The sequence below is a fragment of the Vipera ursinii genome, assembly GCF_947247035.1.
Source record: "Vipera ursinii genome assembly, chromosome: 1".
Taxonomy (NCBI): domain Eukaryota; kingdom Metazoa; phylum Chordata; class Lepidosauria; order Squamata; family Viperidae; genus Vipera; species Vipera ursinii.
The window spans coordinates 309,035,508-309,063,400 of record NC_139512.1 but is presented as its reverse complement, the minus strand read 5'-3'; the positions used below and the strand labels follow the sequence as shown (position 1 = coordinate 309,063,400).

The 27,893-nt window shown below is 37.3% G+C and overlaps 2 protein-coding genes across 3 annotated transcripts in view; one reads left to right on the top strand and one right to left on the bottom strand.

The window, feature by feature from the left end:
* KCTD3 (potassium channel tetramerization domain containing 3) overlaps positions 1 to 5,413 on the top strand; it is a 47,816-nt gene extending 42,403 nt beyond the window's left edge. For both annotated transcript variants that reach the window (XM_083348768.1, XM_083348767.1), the window contains exons 16-18: positions 2,538 to 2,722; positions 3,170 to 3,308; positions 3,649 to 5,413. In XM_083348768.1, coding sequence (XP_083204894.1) covers positions 2,538 to 2,722; positions 3,170 to 3,308; positions 3,649 to 4,216 — 892 coding nt within the window. In that variant the 3' untranslated portion in view covers positions 4,217 to 5,413. The remainder of the gene's footprint in view (positions 1 to 2,537; positions 2,723 to 3,169; positions 3,309 to 3,648) is intronic.
* A 2,573-nt stretch (positions 5,414 to 7,986) lies between these two features.
* USH2A (usherin) overlaps positions 7,987 to 27,893 on the bottom strand; it is a gene marked incomplete at both ends in the record, with an annotated part of 509,528 nt that continues 489,621 nt past the window's right edge. Inside the window, 10 exons of the mRNA XM_083377756.1 lie at positions 7,987 to 8,076; positions 8,929 to 9,153; positions 11,591 to 11,662; positions 12,227 to 12,385; positions 15,365 to 15,609; positions 17,000 to 17,083; positions 19,158 to 19,334; positions 22,185 to 22,402; positions 23,264 to 23,502; positions 24,738 to 24,947. Of these exons, the coding sequence (XP_083233882.1) occupies positions 7,987 to 8,076; positions 8,929 to 9,153; positions 11,591 to 11,662; positions 12,227 to 12,385; positions 15,365 to 15,609; positions 17,000 to 17,083; positions 19,158 to 19,334; positions 22,185 to 22,402; positions 23,264 to 23,502; positions 24,738 to 24,947 (1,719 nt within the window). The remainder of the gene's footprint in view (positions 8,077 to 8,928; positions 9,154 to 11,590; positions 11,663 to 12,226; positions 12,386 to 15,364; positions 15,610 to 16,999; positions 17,084 to 19,157; positions 19,335 to 22,184; positions 22,403 to 23,263; positions 23,503 to 24,737; positions 24,948 to 27,893) is intronic.

Below are 27,893 nucleotides of genomic sequence, written 5' to 3'. Positions count from 1 at the left end.
AATTAAGCTGCCTTGGTAATAGGCTTCTTTGTACGTGTGTAAGTGGCAAGTTAGTCTTGATGAAAAAGGATACTATTTTCTGTCCTCTGTGAGAGATGAATCTCCTTGGTCACAACATTTGATTTCAGCTTTTAAAAGATCCCTTTGGCAGTGACCATGCAGTCGGGCAACAACCGCATGGAAGCAAAGCTAGTCAAAGCAAAAAGAAGCTTATCTTCCTAAAGTAAATCCAGCTTCTCTGTCCCCTGTCCCCAAAGACTGGCAACAAGCAATTAGTGGAAGCATACTAGCCAAATTCACAAAGCTGAAACAGTTAAAAGACACCCCCAACCTCCTACAAATACTTGTTAAACAGAGGATCCCAAGACCATGGACACTGCAGTTCCTTGCAGGAAGTGAACCGTAAGCTGCAAGACACTGCCAGGTTTGGTTTTGTTTTTGTCAAGCTAATACCAATTATTTTATTATGTGCCCTGGTCTTATATGAAGCAAGAAGCCAACCAAGTGACTTAACAAGTTTGTAACACTTTAATGCAAAATTTTAAGGCCCTAAAAATAAGTGTGTTGTCCCCTTTCCTTTGGCTAAGAAAGGTTCGTGACCATTTTTTTTTAAAGAGGTACATTAATCTGAAACCTGGGAAATACCAGGTTTTCTTTGGAGCAAAGCAAAACTTCTATTCAATATTTTCTCTATCTGATGAAAACCTCTCTTATCAGGCAAGATCCTGTTACCATAATATTCTACCCAGTGAGATGTTGCAAGAAGAGCAGTCTGCCATATGAGTGCCTCACAGAGCCTGAAAAGTGCCAGCTAAAATAGAGCCTACACTGAGGCTGCGAGGTTAACATGAGATGCAATATGAGAACCAATATTGCAGAAGACCATAAATACCTCCTTAAATTAAAATTAATGAGATATTAAGAGGAAAGTGCCCTTATTTTACTATCTAACATATATTTAAGTGATTGTTGGCCTTCCTGAGTATGCCCAGCACTTCTTTTCATTGGATATTCTAACATCTCAGGAGGGCCATGAATGGTAACTTTGAATCTCAAAGTGGTTGTGTTTTCTTCACATCAAAGGGATTGCATAATACAATGCTCTTTTAAGAGTTCTGGCCCAACTAGAATGCATTCCCGATGACAGGGCAGTGCATCATACTTAAGCCACCCCCAAACACTGATCATGACCCATCAAACCTGCTAGGATGGCTGGACAGCTAACTCTCTTCCAGTACTTAGCGATACTGTGTTGGCATCCATCAGAAATGTACTGAAAAGCTGGTGATCACTTAACTACAGAATAGCCTGTAGAAACTGAGTAGTTTCTGAGCGCTTGTTGAAATTCCAGCAAAATGCATGTGCATTTTAGAAAGAATATAAACACTGTTAGTAAATTTGCATGAACATATTTTTTTAAAAAATTACTGAGATTGTTTAAAAAGAAAACGATCCCACCTATGCAAGTATTTTCCTAGTAACTTGCAAATTCAAAACTGAAATACCTATTTTAGAAAAAAAATGATAATTTCAGAATACTTATGCATGCATGCATGTCAGTTATGAGAAATTTGACATTCAAGTAAATGTTGTGTACAGCAGGGGTCCTTAACTCTTGGTCAGTGGCTCAGTGCTGGGCTGTGGACTGTTTGGAACTGGGCTGTGGAAGTGGTGGGCGAGCATGCACAGGTGCATATGAAACTGCACTTGTGAAAGTGGCGTGTGCAAGCGTGCAAAACCATTCCCTCTCCTCACCTTGCCGCTGCTGCCAGTCAACTGAGCTGGAAAGATTGGGAACCGCTGGAGTACAGTACAAAGGGGCATCTCATGCTAAAGCTCAAATCCTTCTCATTTGTATATAGCTCAGACAGATATATTAAGCAAATGCCTTACAAGCCTTGATATGGAAATGTGTAAGTTAATTGTGTGAAATGCTGTGTCATGCTAAACTGTCAATAACTTTGATTTTTGCCTGTTTTAAGCTGTAATGGAATTGGTCTTTAGTTAAAGGAATCACATTTTTTGTCTCAAAGAATGTTGTAAAAACAAATAGTATGAGTTTAAGATTCCAGGAGACTAATTTCAAGGGCAGTTTTACACTTTGAAAATGCTTAGTTGTGTCCAGTAAACTGTTAAACCTGTGGCTTAATAAATACAGAGATATACAGAAGCATATGGAATAGTCATTTGAGAACTTTTCCCTTTCATAGTTGACACAGGGATGGTTGAACAACAATCTCCAATCTTTGGATAACAGAAAAGAGTCTTATACATACATTAAGTAGTAGAATCTGTGGCAAATTTTCTTGCATTTTGAGATTCTAGACCACAAGTGATTGCATTTTGAGATTCTAGACCACAAGTGATTAGTAGCCTTATTTTCAGGTGAATAAGGTACATATAATTACAATTTATGGATATAGTACTAATTTGTAAGTGTTGATTTGAAGGTATATATCTGTTTGAGAGAATATATATGGCACGGCCTGTTAGCAGATTGGTGGTTGATAATGCTACAGTGCTTTTTTTCTCAATAGGATATGTGAAATTCAGGCAGTTGACTGTACTACAATTTCCTCCTTTACTGTGCGTGAATGTGAGGGATCCAGCAGAATGGGCTCAAGGCCACGGCGTTACCTCTTCACAGGGCATGTTAATGGCAGTATTCAGATGTGGGACCTAACTACAGCAATGGATATGGTTAATAAAAGTGAAGAAAAAGGTAGTTGTCTTGAATGCAATAGTTTTCAATAGAACTTGAACTGATTCCCGTTTCTTTTACTTAATTTTTATTTCTTGTTTGCGGTAGTGGTTGTGTCTTTCTTCCATATTTTATTTTGTTTTGGCCTGTTGTGCATTATTCTTAAACTGTAAATATATAAATTTAACATTAATAAAGGAGAATATATTCCAAACTGTTTTTTGAATAATTAGATGGATTATTTGATATTTTTCTGTCTTTCTCCTTTCTCTCTCTCTCACACACATCTAACTTAACTATATATCTTATGTAAGCGCTCATCACACAGACAAGTGTCTCTGGGTGGCATAAAACAATTATGTTACCAAAACAGTATACTAAACTCTTTAGTGCATTTTAGGTACAAATGCTAAGCAAATTTGTTATAGTTTCTTAATGTATATATGGATTTATCTTCTGTCTCCCAAGATGTGGGTGGTCCTACTGAAGAAGAATTACTTAAACTTCTGGATCAGTGTGATCTAAGCACATCTCGCTGTGCAACCCCCAATATCAGTCCAGCTACTTCAGTAGTCCAGCAGAGCCGACTGCGTGAATCAGGCTCTAGGTAAACTTTTCAAATTATCCTTGCATATATGTGGATGGAAAGACTTAAACCAGATGTTTCTTTATATATGACTTCATGTTATCACGCTGTTTACTTAAAAGTTAATACTCTAATATTTTGCGAACTATGCAGAATAGATACTGTATAAAAAGTTCCCAGTGTGTTTCTGTCTGAATTATGTACTATGCTTAGCCATCTAGCAGTGATCCCAAGCAATAATGAATAATTTATTGTTTTTGCATGAAAAAAAGATAATCCAAATTTCTATTAGTAAATTTTGTTCAATTTGACATGCTCAATTTATTAATTTAATTACTTAAAAAGTTTCAAATATTTTCAGCCTCCAGTTACAGCACCGGGAGACAATCCACGAAACCGCTACATATGGCTCCATACGGCCATATAGAGAGAGCCCCTTACTAGCCAGAGCCCGCCGGACCGAAAGTTTTCACAGCTACAGAGAAATTCAGCCTTTTAATTTAAATAAAACCATGGTAGACAAAGCTGTTCCTCAGAATGGCAACTGGAGTCCTGTACAGGCAGAAGGGAAAAGAATTGGTGAAAATGTAACTGACAAAAAAGCTTCAGCCTTAGCACTTGAAATAAGAATGGCCAGAGTGTCAGATGGAGGAACTGAACTTCAGAAAGTTTCTGAAAGCATATTAGAATTGAAAAAAAGAGGAAATGATGAAGACAATGAAACCAAAGCGGACTGCAAAAGGAAGAGTGGATTTGAAGGAGGTGGTTTCCTTGGAAGAAAGAAAGGACCACATCTTGTGGTGTCTTCACCAAACATTGTAGAAGGAAGTTCTGAAGTACTTGGTACAGCTTCCCCATCTCCTACAAAGACAACAGTTTCTCCACGGCATAAGAAAAGTGACTCATCTTGCCAGGATTATACCTTGTGAAAATGAAAGACATCTATATCCCACGTATATATCGAACGTTTCTCACTAAACTGGACAAATTTCACATTTATGTATCTAAATTTCTATCTTTCTAATTGAGGATAAGTTTGAGGTAGAATCAGGCAGGATAAGGAAACACATTTTAGACAAACCAGCCTTCCAATCCTGATGTTTATCTAGATAAATTGGAAGTGAACTTCCATAATTCTGTTGAGCAGGCTGGCTCAATTATGGGGAATTATGGGAGTTTAATCTAATTTCTCTGGAGTATCACCAGATGGAGAAAGCTGCTAAAAAACCTGGCTTCATGGCACAATCAATGGAAGCATTTTTGAACTACTCAAAATTGGTGTTAACTTTCTATAACTGTCTATGTGAAGTCCAGTTTTGGTACAGATGTTTTCAAGCTTTGTTTAATACAGGCTGGCATGCACTACCATTTTTGTTGTAGAGTAACTCTTTCCTAATCTTGGTTACAAACATGCTAAGTATTTAAAGTTTGTAGTCTATAGAGCAATTCATTCTTTCAGTGTGGTTTCCATGTTGAAAATAATAACGGGAAGAGTTAGGGTGCTTTATTTTATGTCTGCTTTTTCTGCTGTGCCACCAGTTTTTATTAGTATTAATAAACTTTGTATATTATCTCATGCTCCAATGTGTTGACTTAACCAAATTGAAATTCTAAATGTCTTGTTACAGATATTATAAAACATGACTTTGCAGATATTTATCTAATATTAAAGTATAAAGAATGTAGTCATGCTGTACATTTCTTTTAATTACAATAGCATCAGTAGATTAATTCTACAAAGATTGACCACACCTTCCTATAAAACCGTTAGTAGTTGCTCTCATAAATGGTTTGTTTTGCATTTTATGAAGCTCCATATATCAGCTGTTTGCTATTATGAGACATTTCACAAGTTACTTCTACAAAATTTCTGTGTGGTCTGGTCTAGCCAGCAATCATTAAGAGAGAGAAAAAACCCCAAAGCATGCTGCTATTTTCCACAAGAAAACATATACCAATCTTTATAATAATTAACTATAAGACTGATGGCAAATTACCTACTTAGACAAAAAGTTTCTAGAAAACTTCACTTATTATAGCACTGTATAGAATTAAGCTATCTGTTTAGGTCTGCACAGTTGAAAACTGGAATTTGTAGATGTAAATAAGTTTTCCAATATTTCTAAGAGCAATACCTGTGCATGAAAATGTCTTTTATTCCTTTGGCAAAGGCACAAACAGACTCAGAACACTTGAGATTTGTTCTTGCTTTTTCTTTGCCCTTTAGTCCAGTAAAATTACATTATCGTACAGATCTCTGTTTTCCTAGAGACTCTTAGTGATACGCAGCCTTGAATGTCCTCAGTTGCACATGCTATAAGAAAACCAGGATTCTCCTCTTGCACAAATACAGTATAGGCCTCTTTGGTGATGTTTCATTGTACGCTTTCAGCAATCATAGGCACATTTTTAATTATTCTCTTTCTTGCAATATGAAAAAGAGAGCAAGAATTGAGAGATTATGTCCCAAAGCCAGCTTTATACTTAATCCTTCAATATTCTTTGTTGACTACTTAGACATAGATATTGTATGAATCGAACACTACTAATATAGAATAAAATATACAAAACTATATGCCTGCCCTGTTATAAGATATACATGTGATAATAGATACACTGCAAAGGCTATTCAGTTACATGTGAGGCCTCTCTCCCCCAAAACAAACCCTCAACTTCAGGGGTCCCCAACCCCCTGGTCCATGGACCGGTACCAGTCTGGCATAGCAGCAACCAGGCCATGCTGAAGCACCATCCGCTGGATGCAGGCAGCACATGAAACCATGCCCCCTTTGGTTCGCAGAAAAAAAATTCTCCACAGAACTTCTCCCTGGTGCCCAAAAGGTTGGGTGGCTCTGCTCTACATGTACAAGCAAGGCAACTTTTAGAATGCTTTTTTTTTTATAATCTTCCATAGAAAGTACGATGGGTGCGTAGTGAGTAGTTGCAGCTCCCACTTTCTCCAAATGACTTCACAATTAAGAATAAAAACCCAACAGTTTAATGGGAATTACACAATGAATAATAAGGATTTAAAATTTCCAGACGTTTTAAATTCTACTCTGTGTGACTGCTGTGGTTTTTCTTAAAATAAACATTTGTCATTTGAATTTTATATGTTCTGCCATACTGTTTACCATCTTGCTTGTTTATACTTGACTTATTATCAAAACAGGTTTCATAAATAATTTTGAAAATAGTTAAAATAGTTTGTTTGACAACTTGAAAGGGACATCAGGACTGATTCACCTTGTTTAGTCAAAGGTAAGTGACTTTATGCTTCAGATACTTTATATTTTCCTAAAGGTGCTAAAGTTATTTGAAGTAATTTAAAATTCCTAAAGTTAGGCTACTGTGCACTAATGTTTATTCACAGCCATGTGCTAACAGCATTTGACTATATAAGAACAAATAATACAATAGATCAATATAAAGGAGACAATGAAACAAAATCATTTTTTAATTTGAGACAATATCGTGCAGTTTGACAATATATTACATTTCTGATAGTGAAGGATCAGTTTTGATATGAACTTTTAAAAATAATAATGATGCATACAATTGAAATTCTCTATTAACAGCCTGATAGGTACCGTATATATTATGCTGTGTAGGTTTGTCTCTGGTGCCCTTAGAACAGAAAAATCTAGTTATATTCTGGATATTTGCAGAAATCTTATTTCTCACAACTCTGGTTTTTATAGTTCTGAGTGCTGTTAATTCAGATTTTTCAGCCTTTTTTCTATTAGGGCACTAAAGCTTTACAGTGGCTTTGTCTTCAGAAGTACATATTTGCCACCACAATGGTCTGCTTCTGAACTTCCCAGGCTTGAAATGTTAATATCTTCACCACAGAAGCAGAACTACATAGGTGCCATGGCTATAGTAGCTAATATGGGATTAATAGGTATCTTCCCGCATATAGTAATTGTGTGATTTTTTATTACCATGAGATAGTATTTGACATTGGATCATGTGAGTATTAGAATTAGCAGAACAATAAAGAGTATCAGCTACAGCCAGCAAAAAAAAATATTCAATTAAACTAATTACTGGCACAAAGTATTTTCCCACACAAGCATATTTTAATATGTAAGCATGGAAAAGTCAAGATAGAATAGCTTTACATTTACCTTTTGGTTTCTTTTTCCCTATCACTAATAAATTATCTGAAAGATTTCACTGTATGCTGAAGGAACTAATTGAAGTATAATAAAGTATAAGTGGGATAATTAAGCATTTCTCTATGTACTCCTAAGTTGTCTTAACAAGATTTTTGATGATCTTATGATCAGTTAAAGGTTTTCAATGATTAATTTTTGAGTAGAGTTCAATATTGTTCCTTAATTTCTTGTCTACGCTAAATTTCTGTGTATAACTTTACTTTTTCACCATTTTATCCACTCAGTTCCTGCAATGAGCTGAATAAAAGTTTGTGTAGCAATATTTATTTGCCAAAAGATGCGTTTAAAAAAATTATAAAATGTACCTCTCAAATAAATAAATTTGCTATAGACAATATATTACTAGAAAGGAAGCTTCTAAGTTTTGATAAAAATAGCTTTCACATACCTTGTAGTACAAGATGTAATTCATAAACTAGAAAAATTTCAGTAGAATTACTTCATAATGACTAGAAAGAGCAAATATTCAAGGCTTTCCATATTATTTTGCCTATCCTATGGCAACAGTACTAAATAACTTACAAGTGTGTATCAGTAAATGTTGTATGTGCTTTGGTAACAGTACTGAAGCTTTTGATAGTGCTCACAAGATCTTCATCATCCGCACACTAAAATAAAGTGATTTTAAGAAGATAAGAGTTACAAAATAAAGACATTGAGATCTCATTCAGGCTATTTTTAAAATCAACAAATGTTTTTATTGTTGGTTAATCCTATAATTTACTTAAGTAAAAGATCATCCTGATCCAGTGAAATTCACTGTTTGCCCTTCCGCTAAATATCAAAATTTTCCCCAAAAATATTCAAACACTGAATGCACCTACGAACTCTTAAAAGCAAAGATGGTTTGATTTTGATGGATTTGATTTTCCCAAATTTGCACTCTTTTTATAGTTGTCACTTGGGACTTTAAATTTCAACATATCCCTTCCTGAGAAAACCACTGTATAGGATATGGGATAATATTTATCACAAGTAAGGTTGTGGGTGAAGGTCCAAAGCCTAATAGGTTTTGCAGACAGTTAAATGAACTTAACATATATGCTACCTAATTTTATATAGTATTAGGATAACATTGCTTCACTCTCAGGAACTCTATTTATTTAAAAGATTTGTATACCCATCTTGTAGCACAATTCAACCTGCATTGCTAAACATGCACAAGCTCCATATTTTATTAGTAGGAGAAGAGGCATTAGATTGATTTTCTAAGTCTATTAGAAAGCAGTTTGCACTGTTTCTGGTCACTAATTGTGCTTGCCTGCCTTAAGGTAGAAAAGTTCAGAAGATCTGGAAAGCACTGGGTGACTTAGCACATTCATACAATCAATACCACAAAGGCCATTGATCTTGTTTCACCATGTGGTTACTCAGCACAATTGGCATTTGTTACAAAGATTGTGTGATTTATGGCATATCAGTATTTGAAGTTAATCAGTTGTCTTTGTAAAGTGACTTACCAAACTACTGTCATGGCCATGAATAATGGCATCCCAAACAGTATCTTCCACCGAGGACTTTTTCTCAGATGCTTCAATGAGCTGACTGACACTTCGATGCAGGGAATCTTGGGAAAACCTATCCTCTATCTGGCTTTGGCTTGGCCCCTGAAGGACAGAAATGTTTCTGCTGCTGTGTATACTTGAAGGGGATGCTGGTCTTGGAATTTTTGTATCTGCCAGTCCCTAGGAATAGAAGCAAACAAACAATTCTTTTTTTCAGCTTTTAGGTACCAAAATATTGCACCCTCCCCTAAGTACTCTTCCTTATTGTATAACATACTTAACTGATGACAGTATAGGTAGGGTATCTTCCAGCAGAGATTACAAACACAATTATGTACATTAATTATCCCTTCAGCTATTGTTCGCCAAGGGAACAGCAGTTTTCTGCAATGTAGTTTCACAGGTTTGTCTTCTGCATGCAAGACAGACATGTCACCAGCACAACTGCCAATCCAGCCTAAGGAGGCCCCTTTGGCTTGCAACGCTGGCAATTTTAGCTATCTGCTCACAGATTACCAATGAGGTATCATTCTTGTTATTAACAGCTAGGACTCGGCTTTCTTAACTTGAACACACAGTAGTTTTACTGACTTGTCCAATCAAACATGCAGATACAGCAAGCATACAAACTCAAATGGTAAAGGAGCAATGCCAGTTTATCATGTAAACCCATAAGGAAGCCATTTTTGCTCAAAGAATGATGTATGAAACATCAAGTTAATCTTTTTTGAGTTGCAAACATTTCAATGCCGTACTAGGTAACTCATCTGTACAGGACATCAGGGAAAATTTGGTTTGTTAGTTGGCAGGAGTTGTTCATACTGTTTTATATCAGTTACACGCATGCCTGAATGGGAAAGAGATGGAGCAGAATATTCTATACTGTAGTCAAAATCCTAGCTCCAGGGCAGCCAAAACTAAGATTTTGACTATAGAATATTCTGCTCCATCTCTTTCCCATTCAAGCATGTGTGTAATTGACATAAAACAGCTGAGTTGAGCTGAGTATACTTTGTGTAGAATGTGAATTAATAAGCCTTAATAACTGTTGGCTGTGATTACTAGTTGTTCAACATTTACACAAACTTTTTTCCAATTGCAGCATATGCTGCAGTTGAGAAAGTCCTTGATTTTATGAACAGTACTAGTAAAACCCTCTTACCCTCTAAGGAAGAGCTCTGTTAAGAGATTTTTATATACCGCCAGATGCTATATTCTATTCTCGATTGAATATACCAAATATCTGATCAAGAATTAAGTATTCATCACTTTGCTGATGACTTGATGCTGGTTTTAGGTATGAGAGCATACTTTGTTTAGTGAAACAGGTCCTGCTGTCTTGTTTGGTAGTTGCAATCTCATTACAACATAACAAGGATTGTAAAATCTTTTTACAATGCCACCAAGGTAGCTTTGCTAGGAGTGAACTGGGATGACACATTGATTATTCTGGACAAAACTCAGATGCATCTATCCATGTGTCTTCAAGTTGCTGCCCTCTAGATATGGACCTCTAGCTCTGGCTAACATCAAGTCCAACATACTTGGATGGTACTAGGCTGAGGAAGGCTCCATTGTTTGTACTATCAGTAAGGTAAAGGTAAAGGTTCCCCCGCACATGCGTGCTAGTCGTTTCCGACTCTAGGGGCCGGTGCTCATCTCCGTTTCAAAGCCGAAGAGGTAGCGCTTGTCCGAGGACGTCTCCATGGTCATGTGGCCGGCATGACTAGACACCAAAGGTGCATGGAATGCTGTTACCTTCCCACCGTAGTGGTCCCTACTTTTCTACTTGCATTTTTACGTGCTTTCGAACTGCTAGGTTGGCAGAAGCTGGGATGAGTAACAGGCTACGCGGCACTTGGGATTTGACCCGCCAAACTGCTGACCTTCTGATCGACAAGCTCAGCGTCCTAACCCACTGAGCCACCGCGTCCCTTGCACTATCAGTATACAGTATCAATTTCTAGAACTTTTCAAATGCAACTTTATACTGTTTTGTACAATGTTTTACTCAATTAACAACTGTCTTGCTTAGCAATGGAAATTTTGGGCTCAATTGTCATAAGTGGAGGACTGCATGTACGTTTACCTTTTCTTAAATTGGAAAAGTACATGTCAAGACTCAGAAAAAGAGAATTAGGTTTTGGCTTTCATACCAGTTAGGTTTGTTTGTATTACTGCCTTACCTAAACACATTCCTTAACAACTGCTTCTTGCCATTTGACCCTTATAATCATGAGACAGCAGGAGATTCTTTGGATAAAGAAGGTTGCGAATCAAACTGTTGCCAAATTATATGCTCTTCACCTCAACTGTGACAGACAGATGCTAAGATGACGTTGACTGGTTGCCCAATATAGTTTGATTTCTGCTTTAAGAGTTATATTATGAAGGTTGGTACATCTGCTTAATTTTCAGTGGTCAAAGGTAAGCAGACTTGATTGCATTGCTCATTTATTAAGAACATAAAACCAAAGACTCTTCATTTGCTCAACCTAATTTCAGGTCCAAAATGCCACACAGCAACAAATGAAGCTCCCACACAAGGTATTTTCATGCCAAAAATTCAAAATTGTCAAATGTTTGCAAACTCGCTCCACCCAATAGAGTCCACTACCTCCAAGTGCATTGTGTAGCTTTTGAGTGTGACGCTACAAGAGGACTCCGATGTGTCAGCCACCCTCTCAAACTGAGATTTAAAAGGGGGGAAAAAGTGTTACTTTTTTAATCACTCAGGCACTAAAACAAATTTTCTCTTGTAGGTTAGGCATCAACAAATGCTTATACTGAGTAATCCAGAAGGTCAGTGAGAAGGAGGCTCATAAAATTCCAATATCTTCACATAAAGTGATTCTGATCTGCAGTGGCTTATTGCCCCATTATGCAGTTCCCCCCCCTCACCCACCCACCCTCAAAATAAGACGTAAAAGAAAGGAAAGCTGTTAGCAGTAAAGGCTTATGGTGACTGAAAGCCAATTTGTTGCTTTCACAGACAAATTTGCCTAGCATTTGTATGGGACTGCAGTGGCCGAGTATTCCGAATTCAACACAGTAATTGAGTTAGATGTAAAAGCAGCACTGACAATTATCAGCACTATATGCTGTGTGACCTTGAAAAGGATAATAAAACTGAGCTACTCTTTCAATCTAATGGGGAGGGGGCACAGAGAGTGAGAGAAAGAGACTCTTCCTGGCAGTTAGAAACGTATCTTTCTCAAATGTTTATGCAGACATATGCATTGCAAAGGCTTACCTTATCGGAGCTCAGTGAAACTTGTGAAGATGAGATAACAGGGACTTGTAAAGAAGTAGCAATAGGAGGCTGGTGTTGCGAGTTATCAGGGAAAGAGGGAAACATCATAGGTATAGGAAATAAAGGTGGGGGGGGGAAATGAAGGCAGGTAGAGAAAGTCTGACGTTAGAAGGCAGAACAAGAAGAGCACTTCAGATCTTCTAAAGCAGAAGACAAAAGCCACCACCACCACCACACCAGAAAAGCTGAGGGGATGAGAAAGTGAAACACTTTTGAAATATAAATGTTCCCCAGTTGTTGACTGCCTTAGAGAAGAAATTAGATAGTGGATTATGCTGAAAGAATATAGCAATTTTTGACAAATACCAGTAGGTTGGCTTAGACGTACATCCACAAATGTCTACATCTAGCATATGTTGGTGTATAGCAGGGGTGTCAAACTCAATTTCATTGAGGGCCGCATCAGCATTGCGGTTGCCCTCATGGGGCCGGGTGGGTATGGCCAGGATGGGCGTGGCCTACTGGGTGGGCGTGGCTAGAGTACGTATGGCCTACTGGGTGGGCGTGGCCAGCTCTACATCATTTGCATCAAGGGTGCCTATGGGGGCCTGGGCAGGAGTGGGACAGATCTGGGGGTCTCTGGCAAGAGGAGGGTCTCTGGGCCAGGGCCAAGGCAGTGGGGGCCGTTCCCTCACTGTTTCCAGGATGGCTTTGCGGGCCACATGAAACCACTTCGCAGGCCGGATCCGTCCCCCGGGCCTTGTGTTTGACATGTCTGGTGTATAGTCATGGCCACATGGCCATGGAAATATGTTCAGAAATGCTAGTTCCCAGGGTTTTTTTTTCTCATAGAACGCTCAGAACGGAGTGCCGGCACCTTTTTTGGATGGAACCTTGTAGGGTAGGCAAGGCGGGTTGTATGACGTGTGAATTCCGGCACCTTTTTCTTTTACAAAAAAAGCACTGCTAGTTCCCTTGGCTAAGAAATGAAGATGAGCATTGCCCACTAGAGTCAGACATGGCAGGAAAGGGGAAAACTTTACCTTTATCTTTATACATTAGAATGGCTAAGTTTTTTTTTGGGGGGGGAATGTAGCTGGAAGGGAGCATCAGCAGACAGATATAATAGAAGTAGACACTTTGCACAAACACAATCCAAGAGAGTCTCTTCTGATATGGCCAACACTTACTGCTTACAAAAGGATAGCATCTGTACACCCAGTTTAAAGGGAAGTTTTTTCTTACTCCGTCAGTGACAAAAAGTATTTTGTTGCTGGTTTTTATAAAATTGGAGGAAGGTAGCATAAGGACTGGGATTAAAACCCTAGGTGTTTGAGACAACCTTCTGATTCTGTCCTTCCCCTGTAATATACACTAGCAATAGTTAAATAACAGAGTTAGAGAAATTTCTGTTTCTTGCTTGGTTAAAGTTTGTTAGAGCCAGTCCAGCACAAAGAGATTTTTTTTAAAAATCCCAATGTGTTTAGTTGATAATTTTAGGGTTCTAAAATAATTATACTGGGGAACTGAAATGTTAAATTACAAATAACCTGCTCTCGTTATTATGCTCCCAAAGGCCCATGGTTTTATCATCACCATCCAGAGTATCATCTAATTTCTTAAGGCTTGTAGATATTTTATTTCTAATGGTGCCTGTACTTTCAATTTGAACTGTCTTTTTAGTAGCCTTGCCTACTTTTTATGAAGAAAAGAGAGATAAAAATATTCAAACTAATAAATAAAGCGTCCAAGTTACTTCCTAAATTGTGTATTAATTTTCCTATCTCTTGAAGAGATTTGAAAATTGAGCCAGGGCTGTGTCCATAACACTGTCCTGGGGTTGCCAATAAATATTTATCACCTGTTGAGAAAGTCAGAAAATACATTTTCTCCATGAGGCTGTAGAAGCACTTCCACATGAGTGGGCACCTTGATTATCTTAATATTTCTGTTTATAACTCTTTTGCCTACAACCCTAATTTTACTCAATAGCCATCTTGGCTATCATCCTTGAAAGCAGGAATAGAAGACCTGAGATGTGGTAGGAAAAACAGGCCTATGTGTGTCTCTGTAAAAAGTAAAGGTTTCCCCTCTCCAGTCATGTCTGAATCTAGGGGACAGTGCTCATCTCTGTTTCTTAGCCAAGGGAGCCAGCATTGTCTGAAGACATTTCCATGGTCATGTGGCCAGTATGACTATTTGCCAAGGCTCATGGAATGCTGTTACCTTCCCACTGAAGTGGTACCTATTTATCTACTCACATTTGCATGCTTTCAAACTGTTAGGTGCGCAGGAGCTGGGGCAAGTAATGGGAGCTCACCCCATAATGCAGCACTCAGGTCTCGAACCTAAGAAGTCAGCTTTCCACCTAACAAAGTCAGTGTCTTTAATTGCTGAGCCATTGCACACACACCCCTGCCTCTTTATATTGGACATCTTATAGCACTGTATGAAGACGTATTCTTTATGTATGACTTGTGACTTTTCACATACTTTCAAAACAAACTCTACAATGTTTGGGCCTCAAACTTAGAAATGCTTGAGGAGTAGTCTTAACTGTGTACTGGCAAGCCTTAGATGTTTAAATAAAAATGGTCAACTTGCTAATCTCCTTAAAATGCTTTTAATATAGGGACAAGCTGTGAAAATGAAACATTTGCCTGTACATTGAATTTCCTTACCTCATGTTTTAAGGGAAACACATAATTCATTTGTGCCTTCTGGTGCATTATGACAAGAGAGAAGGCAACACAGACAATCTATTTTTGGTAGCATAATGCTTTGAGCATGCTCAGCCACTGGAATAAAGGGACTTAAAAAGATTTAACTTGGACAGCCTTATTCTTTGGTAAATAAAGCACATTTTTTCTGCTTTGCTGTGGAAGTCATACGTGGAAACGATTCCACAGTCATAATGGGGTTAAAGAGCCATTGCTATATTAGGAGCAGTAGTGTGCCCTTAGCTGTTGTCTTTAAATGGCTATTTTTAATGTCTTTCAAATATTGGCTTGATTTATATGGTGTTGGTTTTATATGGTGTCTATGGGTATATCCATGTTGGCTCACAAATCTCCAACTCTAGTACAAGGCACCTCTTCATAGGAAATCCATTTGCAAAACATAGGCAGAGCACCATACCATGTGAGTTTCTCCTTGTGAATAGACATTCATCGGTGACATTCTCTTTTGAACTGTGACTAAAGGAGGCCTTTCCCGTGAATACAGCTGCTTGTTTATTTTTCTCTGTAGAATTAGAGACAGGAAAATTGCTAGAAGGATCAAGGCAAGGATCGCCATTAGTATCACAAACCACAACTCTGTGTAGAACATCGCTTGCTTTGTGTTGCCTTTGTTATTTTCTCCTGGAGTTGTCAAGACAGGACCTATTGGTGGCAAGCAAGAGATGGACAGGGGGAAGAGAGAAAGAGAGTAACAGGAGGAAATTAACATATTATTTCAGAAAGAAAACGTGATTCAATTGTTCTCTGTTGGTTTTGTAATTTGGTGGTACTTCATCATACCCTTCTCAATTTTCAAGGTGCTTCAGTGCTTAAATATGTGAATGGTTAGTGAAGCAAAGCAATTTTCACCTTGGAGACTGTTTTTAGTGTTGGCATTGCTATTTTCAGTGGGAACCAGCCTCTATACTGAGAAGAAGAGGTAGACCGTGTGTGTTGAAATCAAAGCAGATGTAATCACAATAATCTTGCACAGCTGAAATTGGGTGGTGAGTTCATGCTTTTAGGTTTAGGCATGTTACAAAAAGCTTTCTTGTGCTTGTGCCAAAGAAATTAGAGTGACAATGCCCACTGCAGTTCTTATGATGGTATTAAAAAAATAAGGATATTTGGGAATGAATAAGTGGGGCAAGATTTACAAAGGATTTCATTGTTCTTGTTTTTCAGCAAAGAATATGTATTTGCAAATGTATCTGGATAAATGTCAGACAGTTTGATCTTGCAAGCCTGAAGCAATAGCTTGTGAATTTTGAAGGAATATATCTACCCGTGAAATAATAGCATGGAAGCATGCCAAGGCAGTAAACCAGCTAAGCCACTCATTCACCAAATGAATGAATAAATGAATGCTAATCTGGCTTTTCCCTTTTCATTAATTGTCTCCTCTATTGTTTTCAGCTTAAGGTAATGTCTTGGCTGTATGACACTTCATTCTTGCAGACAAGACAGTAACGATGTTAACACATAAACATTTTTGTATTATAAATAACAGCTACCCGGAAGCATGAACAGAGATGTATGAAAAAGAGTTTGACACCCTCTCACTCACTCTGTCATGGCCAAAACAAGCTATTTCTGCAAAGTTTGCTACTGTAGTTGCATTCAAATGGAAGTTTCCCTTCAAATGCAAATAGCAGACTTAGATTGGTGATTTTTGTCAAACTGAGGCATAACATTAAAAAATAAAATTATGTCTACAAAAGACAATGTGCCCATTTATTTGTAATGATCCAGTTAACATCATGTTAAGTTTGGTTTGTCTACAGCAAGTATTAAAACTGAAGAGAACTGTTAGTATAAAGGAACACAATTGAGGTATTTGTTCTTGATTCATATTTTTATGATCTTATGCTGGTTAAAAAAGAACTGTATGATAACGAACCAAAGGACTAAAAATATTTTGCATATTTTATAATGCATAGATGCAATTAAGAGAATAAAACATTTATTCTATGGACTAGGTGCTTCATGCTTCAAGCTAATAATCATAACACCTTCCAGACACATTGATGAACTTTTTTTTTAAAGTAGTTACCAAATCCAATAGCAGCATTGTATTTGATTACAGGTGTTTCAGCACTCCCTTCATCAGTGATGCAAGTCACCTGAAATAAATAAACTGAAAAGAAATGAAGAATTAAAAATATCAGCATTATATGCACCTTTTATATTATCATTTCATTTGCATGTCTATATAGGAGCAATTCTGTCCTTTTTTTTCTTGGAAAGCATAATATGCATTGATATTCTCCCTCCATATTTGGAAAGTTTGCAAATGATAATTCTATCCTTTCATGGGATGCAAAAGTCCCGATAGCCACAAGACGGCAGCAAAGATTTTTTTTCTGTTTTTTGTCTGCCGCTGAGTGTTCACCTGGATTTTTGTAACCCAGAACTGTAAGCAAGGTGGAAGTGTTCCTAAAACCTGTAGACATGAAGTATGCCACCAAATACCAATAAAATGTATTTTTCTTTGCTGGATCATTTAAATGAATCCCCGCATATAATGGGAAGAAGAAACAACCGGCAATGACTATTGCTTCTTCTAATTGCTATTCCCATGTTCCTTGAGTTTTAACATTTTTTTCTACTTTAATCACTAACTTAAAAATCAATATAAGCATGGGAGATGCTTATCATAATCTGTTCCGGACTGTCCTTTTATTACATTAGTATTCCATCAGATTGTTTTTTTTTCCATCAGCCTTCTTTCTTACAAAGCGTACAAGCTCAAAAGCTAGATGTACTGTGTTTTCCCCAAAATAAGACTGGGTCTTATATTAATTTTTTCTCCAAAATATGCATTAGGGCTTATTTTCCGGTTAGGTTTTATTTTGGGGAAATATGGTACTAAATGCATCTGTCTGCCTGACGATCTTAACTGGAACTATATTACAAGTATCCTGAAAAATCACAGTAGGGATTATTTTCCAGATGGGTCTTATTTTGGGGGAAACACAGTAGGTATCCAAAATATTAAAAACAATGGGTGGTAATGTTTGGCCAAAGGCTAAGTTTGGTGAGGCAGAGAGGAAAAAAAGCTCCACTTCTCCTTTTATATGTCTGTTCCTAGGCAGAGATAGTTTAATTCTTTGCATTGGCAACTTCAGGATGGAATTGTCAACTGTTGTCAGGAGGACTGCTCTTATGAATGACCTGGAAGCTACAAATAGCATGGAACGGAATAGGTAATGTACAGCATGGAGTTTCTTTTGATTGAATAGATATTATCAAATTGGCATTCACTCAGTGAACATTCAGATTTCTTATAGATGATCTGTCCCTAACCTGATCTTTCCAGTCTTTCAATGGTACATTCATTGTCACTGTAATTAAGTCCATTTAGCCTGCTGTTGATCATCCTCTCCCCCCTTTCCATCCTCTTTTCTTGGCATTTGGAGTGCTTTACCATGTATTTATCAGATTTATGATGCCCACTAAACTAGATTCAGTGTTTGGCAGACAAAATCCCAAAACAATTACCTAAGCAAACATTTTCAACTATAGCAACCTCATAGATATATAAATGATCTTTAGAGATGGCCAGATCTTCCATGCTGTATTTCGTTGTTCCATGATGATGCAGAGATAAACCTTCTCTGTGGTAGCAGTTGTCCTATGGAGTGAGCTCTTCTTAATGGTATATTACTTCTATGTATTTAAGGCATCTCTTGAATCCTTACAGTGGCGTTCCCTACCCATTAACTTCCTCTAAAATTCCATTTCCATTCTGACTGATGAATTGATAGCCAACCTTGTTTGTTCATCAGCTCAAGGTAAGTGAACATAGTGCTTCTTTCTCCTAATTTCTCCTACTTTTCCTTACAATAATAAACCCTGTGAGGTAGCTTGAGAAGTCACCCAGATAGTGTGCTTCCAAGTTTAAGGATGGACTAAAACCTGGGTCTCTCCACTCCTAGACCAACACTTTATGTTGTTCTCTTAAGATTTGGTTGGCAAATCTTCGCCTGCTATTCTGTGGCTGTGACTGTGAAACTGAAACAAAACAAGCAGGTACACCTCTCAATCAAAGGGCTCAGGAGCTAGGGGTTAAGATATGGGGACATATTTTTGGAAGTTGTTTTATTACAAAATTGATTGCAAGCTGCCTTAAACATAATCTGTAATTTAAATAAAGTTGTGCACATACATTGCCCTAAAAAGCAAGATTAAAGCTGAATATTCAAGCTTACTTTTGTCAGATGTCCTTGGCAAATACAGTCTGGTATCAAAGCCACTGTAAATGTGTTGCCCTCCTTCCATTAGCACATATTCCTTCAAAAGCCCATTCAATAGGAAGGTATGACTCCAATCCAGGAAGATGGTGGATAAATTTCCGATTATGATAAATGGAGATTTGTACTGAGGAACTGGCAAAAAAAAAGAGAAGCATTAACACAGTAAATATATTGATGTAAGCACTGGAGCCGTTTTATGACTCAGTTATGGAAAGGCAAAAGCTTTTGTGAAAAAAATTAACTTGTCTATATGGGAATGCTACAACTGTAGAACAGGACAGACTTACAAACAGTAATAATTAGCACTTTAAATGCTGCACTTCATATAGTTGGACTTAGCAATTCTTGCCTTTTTTTATTAACATGAAGACAACTCTTTCTTGCAATAAAACCCCAACCAAAATCACAAGCTTCCTTGTTTTCTGTGGGACTCTTTTATTAATTCTTAATAACTTTTAATTAATCAATAAACACCAACCAGACATTTATATTTTAGAGGGGCCTTCAGTATTAATTACAAGAAAGAAGCTAGCCAAATCATTAGCTATTGTTCTATGGATGTTTACATCTATTATTGTCCAATTAGTAGTTTCAAACAATGGATGATTATCAACTAAAATAAAAATGTTTCCAATGAAATAAATAAAATTCATGGGTATTCCCATTCCAGACTGCTGTGTGTCTTTTTGGGAGATGACAGGGATAGAAAACAAGGCTGAACAACAGTGTGAAAAAAATTATTACTGAGGCTGAGCAACGCTGTTAAAACTAGATCCCTCCCATAAAGACTATACTATAACATCAGGAGTTTTAGTTGACTACTTGATCCCAGAAATTCTATCAACTTTTACTCTTTGTTGCTTTACCTTTGTCCCTATCCACTTCTACTTCATTTACCATCCTATAATTTATCCCAGTGCCTCTCAATCACAAAGATACAGTATGCGGACTTCAATTCCCAGAATTCTGGGAATTACCAAGGATGAGAAACTCTGATCTATTGACTTTTACTTCATGGTTGCTGTTGTTGTTTGTTCATTTGTTTTTTTTGGGGGGAACTCTTCAACTCCCCCACCTGCCTTTCCCACTCATCGTCATTCCTATGATCTTCTTCTATTTCTTCCCTGCTTCTTGCAGTCTGCAGGTGCTGTTTGGTGTTGAGTTTCATTCACATTTGGTGACTGTTCTTCAGAGTTATCATTCGGGACTTCCTCCTGTAAACTTTGCTTCTTTCCCTATCTCTGACTTCTTTATTGTATTTCAGGGTTGCTAGACTCGGTTACAACACCTCAGACAATATTGTGTCTGTTGGCATGGCTGCACCTTCTAGCTGCTCTCAATGAGTTGGCCTTTGATTGTCAGTTGTTCTCGTCTGGAACTGCTGTTGCTTCAGCTCCAGTGCTTTCAGCTCTTTTGTTTCCTACCTTCTTGTTCTGTCCTGTTCCTTCCTTTTTTCACCACTGAGACACTTCCTCTTCAGCCAAGCCCCCTTTTTTTAAAGAGCCAGCATTCCAAATAAGGCATAGGCAAAGGAAGGAGAGCAGTGTTATGTGTTATATGTCCTTTCTCTCACATTCCTCCTCAAGCTAATGCCTCCTTAAGTAACACCAGCTGCCTGCAATTAGTGCAGGTTCGCATCCCACCAGGCTCAAGGTTGACTCAGCCTTCCATCCTTCCGAGGTAGGTAAAATGAGGACCCAGATTGTTGGGGGCAATAAGCTGACTTTGTAATAATGCCGCTTGGGGTGTGTGTGAAAGCCCTAATAAGCAGGCATATACATAGAATGAAGGCTACTGCTAAGCTTGTAAGCCGCCCTGAGACTTCGGAGAAGGGCGGGATATAAATGGAATTAAAATAAAAAAATAAAAAATAAAAATAAGTTTCCCCTCAAATCATTAAAACTTCTAACAAACACTCTTGATAAGAGTGAACTAACTGCAGTTGCAGTAACTGGGACTATAACATAAATGTGACAGGAAAGTAAAATAGTAATAAATACAGTACATCATTTTTCATAACAAATATTTTAAAAACTTCATGAGAGTGAGGGTCTTTCTGCTTTCTTCAAGTTTTTATACTTCTCAGGAAGTACATTTTGCTACAGTTTTAGAATGTAGAAGGCTTTCCTCTTAAAGCATTTATTTCAAAGGCAGTATTACAACATGATACATTGTACCAATCACTTAATCAATCATCAAATTCATCATTACATAAGCAAAAGGCTAATATTTAGGAAAATAAGGAAATCTCCCCTGAGTTTGTGCTAAGCAAAGAAGAAAAGGGATCAAGAAGTGACCTTGTTTTTTTTAATATGTTCAGATTCCACCAAAGAAAGTGAATAAAATAGACCATCTGAGCATCTAGCAACAAAAAAATAATTATTATTATTGGAAGAGACTTTAATTGGATGAAGTTTAAAACTGAATAAAATTATAGGAGATTGGCTAAAAAAGAACTCAGTTGGGTAATATAATCCTATTCCAACTGCTTTTGTTTAATTTTATTTCTAACATTGGGTAAATTTGCTTCAATAACAGTAAAGTCCTCTGATTTCACAACCCTTTCACAGTCTTGAAACTATGTAAACAGCTAAAGGTTTTGACAAATTTGGTTAATTTTTCATTTTCACATTTATACTCACTTTTGATTTTTGCAAGGAACAAGAAAATCTGTTTACTATAAACTGCAGAAATAATAAGAGTAAATTATAAAAAACTTATAAATTAGCCATTTTCAGTCATCTGTTTTGAAAAGCTACCAAGTAGGCAGAAATTAATAGTATTTTTGAAAACCCAGTTAACAAAAATCCTATTAAAAGAAAAACAGATTAAGGTTTTTGCTTGCTTGGTATCAGTTATATAGCTTCTTTTACCATTCTAAGAATGACAGTTCAGTCCTTAATGGTTATGATTGGAAACAAAGCATTCCTAAAAGTGATGGAAATCAAATCCAGATCCTTATTTTTATCTGTAGAAACTCACCCTCTTTTTCAGTAGTAAAAGTAATCCATTCTGAAGTAGTACTTCCAACTGAATTGTAGGACACCACTCTCAGTTTGTAGGTTGTATAAGGCTGAAGGTCACTCAAACTAGAATGCCGTTTTTCCCCACTATATCTCAATTCAATAGGTCCAGGCTTACAAACTCTTTCTATGGGCAGTAACCAAGGAAGACAGGATGTGTACATGTGGAGTTCATATCTATAAGAAAAGAAATCAATAATAAACACATCACTTGTGTTTGCATATTGCTTTCAACTATAATATGGCTTGTTTCTGGCTTAGTTGAGGAGCAATCCATTCACATTATGATGAATATATATGTGAACCAAGGTAATTTAGCTTACTTAGCAAATCATAGCTAAGCAAACCGTAAATTATCACAATTTGTGAAGTCAATCCTTTCTGGCAAATGTGAGTTTATCCTTCCCAATATCAAATGCTGATTCAACTGAAAGGTTGGCATCCAGCTTAATTGCTTTAGAGTTCTATATATCCCATTCATTCTACTTATGTGCCTTTGCATGATTTTATAGGAAAATGGTATGTCATTATTTCAGTGAGGCAGTGGAGTAATATTTTCAATAATTAGGGATGAATAAAGATAATTCCTATTGCATGGACTTCACAGTTTTATTTTCAGAATCAGCATCAAATTGTAATTCATACTATGTTTCAAAAGTCTATATAAATACATGTTAGACATTTAGATTCTACTAAATAGGAAAATAGGAGGAAGAGTACAAGGTATGTTCAACACCTTGAGTTATTTATGAAACAAAGATAGGATTAAAAAAAACCCTGATGTATCAATTTTTGTAGTTCTATAAAGATTATTACATATATTTTCAGATTAGTTTTGTATATCAAAACTATTTCATGAATAAGTAAAGTGCAGAAAAGGAAGGGGGTTATACACAAAAACACATCTCCCTTGGTAAAAGAAAAGAAGGAAAGGCACAGAAAAAAAATGAGAGAAGTGAGAGACAGGATAGTGAGCATTACTAAAGCAATGAGTAGGTGTGAGTTCCCACCCATAGCAGATTATATCTGAGCAGTTACCTTCTCACAATGCCATTGGGTTCCTGAGGAGCATCCCAGAGAAAAGAAGCATTTCTTGAGGTCAGGTTCTGTATATGGGGAGAAGGCTGCTGGGTAGGTGCAGCTGGCTGGGTGGTGACTTGAGCCATTGGCCCCTGGCTGCAGCAGTTGAAGCATGTGCAAGCTTCAACCCCAATGGAATAAGTGGTAAAAGGTTTAAGTCCATGGATTGTCTGCTGAGCAGTAGTGCCTTCTGAGAGCTGAAAACAGAACAAAAACAGAAGTAGACACTGACATGCAAGTAGTCTATGTAATGCACAAGGCTCAGCTGGACAAACTATATATTTGTTCATTGGATTTTTATCCCGCCTTTATTTATTTTTTTACAAGTCAAGAAGGTGTATTTCATGCTCCCTCTTCCTATTTTCCCAACAACATCAGTAACAATATTATGAAGTAGGCTGGGCTGAGAGACTGGCTCAATGTCACTCAGCCAGCTTTCATGCCAAGCAGAAGATTAAAACTCATGGTCTCCTTAGTTCTAGTTCATCAACTTAACCACAAGACTCTGCTGGCTCTCTGACCTAATCCTAGATAGGTTTAGACCAAGAAATGGCATATAGCTTCCTAAGAAGAAGCAGTGACCAAGCCAGATCCTGAATAGTAATACCCAAACTGATAGACATGGTGGCAAGTTGATACTTCCACTTTTTTTCATCCCCCAAACTGCACATATTTTGACAAATCCTATAAGCCTTCTTTCCTCACCAATGCCCTTTTTTGAGGGAAAAGTTGATTTCATTTATTTTCTAATTTCATATCAGTAATAGTTAAAAACTAGTCTGAGATATGCTTTACCTGTCAGGACCCACCCCAATACACATCTTAGGAAAATAAAGAACTCTTGGAGCCAGGGCTTGTTCAAAAGGAGGTTTTACTAGGATGTGATCAGTTGTGGAAAGACAGGATCTGGCATTGTGTTACAACTTGATACTTTATAAAGAGTTCCCGGTTCCACTCCCTCCCCTCAAAACCCATTTGGTCAGACCCACATCAATTAAACTTCGGTGTCAACCCTTTCGTGGGAAAGAGGGAACTTCCTGTGTCTTTATGATTATTGCCTCCTTCCTTTTCAGATTCAAATGGAGATACAAACCAGATCCCTCCTCCCTTCCCCTCCTTTGTTGTCCTAAGATCAAAAGGGTTTTTCCTGGTCTTTGAATGCAGTCTCCAGCCAGGCTGAATAAACACCTTCTCCTCTCCCCCTCGGAGAAATGGCAGAATCCAGGGAAGGCACAGTATTTTAAACATACATTTATGAATGTGATATAAATGGATTCTGACACTACCTTTATTCTATGCAATCAAGCGGAATATTGAGAACAATTCAATAATAATAATAACAATAACAACAATAACAACAACAATAGTAGTAGTAGTAGTAACCACTACCACCACAAATTTTATCAACGCAAAGAGTTTGATTCATACTTACCACCTTCTCCTTTCCTTTGGTGCTATTGGAGAAAAACCTGTAGAGGGTGATTATTCCATTTGGCTTTAGAGGAGGACGGATGTTGACCACAGCAGAAGTAGAAGCTACTGTTTCAAACAAAGGGGCAGGAAGCCCTTGAGGAGGGGCTGAGCCAGTCTTACATTTTATCCAACTGCTGGCAGTTCGGCCAGCAGAATTAACTGACCAAACCTGAAAAACAAGTTTATAAACAGCCCTAAAACATCCTTCCGGGAGGAAAAAAAATCCACATCATTTCTGCTTTTCTTTATTTAACTACGCTGCCCAGAGCACCTCTATGAGGGAGATGAGCAATTAAGAAGTTTGATATATAAATAAAAAATAACAGAGAATGCTAAATTGCATTCAGAACAAATTGAATTTGGCAAACGTTTTTGTAGTCTGCATCCATATTTATTTGACTATTTATTGTCTTTTCATCCCTCATGAGCTCTCAAGGTGGCTAGAATGAAACCATTATCTTGCCTTGAAATGTAATTTCAGGTGGCATCTGTGGCCAAGACAGTTTTTCCCCAGCCCCATCTGGTCTACCACTGCCTCTCTTCCTGGCTAAGGAGGCCCTTCTGATAGTCCTTTATTTCCTGGTCACCCCATGGCTCAACAACTGCAATGCACTCTATATGGGGATGCCCTTGAAAACAACTCAGAAGCTTCAGTTGGTCTGGGATGCAGTGGTGCAGGCAGTGATGGCTAAGCCTCAGTCTGCCCATGTAACAATTCTGCTTTGTGAGCTGCACTGGTTGATAGTTTGCTTCTGGATGCAATTCAAGGTGCTGTTGTCAACTATAAAACCAAATATAGAAAACGGTTGTTTGAAGCTACTTACGTGCTGTGGGTATAGTAAATTTAGATTTCAGTAAGGCATTTGATAAAGTAGACTGCAGCCTACATCTTGATAAGATAGATGATATTGTCTATCCCACATTGTTTTATCAGATGGATTTGCTGATCAAATGCACTCAGCATGTGGTTCTTAATAAAACTACATCTACATGGAGGAAAATATGTTGTGTGGTTCCTCAAGGTTTTCTCTTGGACACCGTGCCATTAAACATCTTCATAAATCATTTAAATGAGGAGACTGAAGGGGTGCTCAGCAAATTTAAGGATGATACATAACTGGAGGGAATTGCTAGCACTTTGGAAGGTAGACTTAAGATTCAGAAGAATCTTGTCAGACTTGAGCATTGGCCCCTATCCAACAAGATACAGTTCAATTGTAAGAAAAGTAAGGTCCTGCACTGAGGCAGGAAAAACCAAATGCATAGGTACAAACTAGGTGGTAGTTGTCTGAACAGCAGTAACTGTGAGAGAGATCTAGATGTCCTAGTGGACCACCACTTAAATATGAGTCAGCAGTGTGCCGCAGCTGCCAGCTAAACCAATGCAATTCTTGGCAGCATCAACAAAGGGATAGTATCAAGATCACAGGGATTGATAATACTACTCTATACCACTCTGGTGATACCATGTTTGGAATATTGCATCCAGTTCTGGTCACCATAGTAGAAAAAAGATGCTGAAGCCCTAGGATAGCATGGAAGCACAACAAAGATAAAAAGAGTTCTGGAGACTAAATATATGAAGAATCGCTAAAGAAACTGGGTATGTTTAGCTTAACAAAGAGAAGACTGAGGAGGCATAATAGCAGTAATCCAATAGTTGAAGGGCTGTCACAAGGAATCTGAACCTCTCTTTTAAAATTATTATTATATTTAAATATTAATAGTACTGATAAGTATGATTTTTTTTCACAGTAAACCAGTGGTTTGGTAGCCAAAAGACTAGGAAATTAAATAAAACAAAACAAAACAAAAGTAAGTTTATTTAAGGATTGTACAGTTTTAAAAGATCCTCATACATGTCAACATTTCTTTACAATTTCACATGAACAACTTTCAGGATTGACTTTTCATCTGAGTAAACGCTACCACAGTATGCTTGATATTACCATAGAGTTGGAGGATTAAAGGGACTTTGGAGGTTTTCTACTCCAGCTTTGCTCAGTGCAGGAATTCTCATACTATTCTGGACAAATGGCTGTTCAGTCTTTTCTTGAAATCTTCTAATTTTGGAGCATTCACAGAAGCCTAAGAACACAGGCTGTGAGAGACTGAACAGCTCTCACAATCATCTCGTCAAGCAATCTCTCAATGTTCATTCAACTTACTTCTGAATTATTTAATGTTACACTCAGTAGCATGGAAATGTTATAACATAGAAGTGCAGTAAACCTTCTAGCATTCTTGATCATTGGCATGAGGTCAATCAGCTCAAGTCACAACCTACCTTTAGTAGCACAACCTACTTAGTCCAGAATGCCTGCAGTAGCAAAAAATAATAATAATAATCTATGGAGATCATAAGAGAGCTGGAGCCAAGTTGTATGTGAAATGTTAAGGACACAGTGCACCCATGGATCAAAGTTACCTGTGTTATTAACATTTAAATATAAATAATATGTGTTAAAAACTTTGTGAATATTTGTGTGTACTTTAGCAAATCGATATATCCAGCCTACTCTTAGTATTCTGTTTATTCATATTCAGCTGATTATACTGAACATGTAATATGTTGATAATATTGCTAAACTGATAATAAAGCAACAAATATATTGCCTAAAACACAATCTTTATGATGGTTTTGCAAGTATTTCATACACATGGGAAGGGGGCTTCAGTTCTAGGATTCCAAGATGTAATAACCAAGAAAGTATCTAGTTTAAAGCTCCACTTTGGAGATGGCTTTGTTTTTGTCAGCTTCACAAAGCCAGGATGATCTGCACACTATATGAAACTCAGCAGTTATTAAACAAGACCTGCAACAAATCTGCATGAAAATTAAATTTTACTTTCATCAAGGAGAGAATAAACATATGGGAGGATGTTTAATCTTATTTATCAAAGACCATTTGTATAATTAAACATGAATATCATAAAAGGTTGACTGAGGTCACGATTTGCATGAGTAAGTAATTTGTAGAATGTCAGGTGCACTAGATGGAATAGATGGATGTGTGAATATATAGGGTTAAATTAGACTCAATAATAATGAAGCACACAGTGATCAATCAGAATGATAGATCTAAATGGCAATACAAGGGGACCGTTTGTGTGA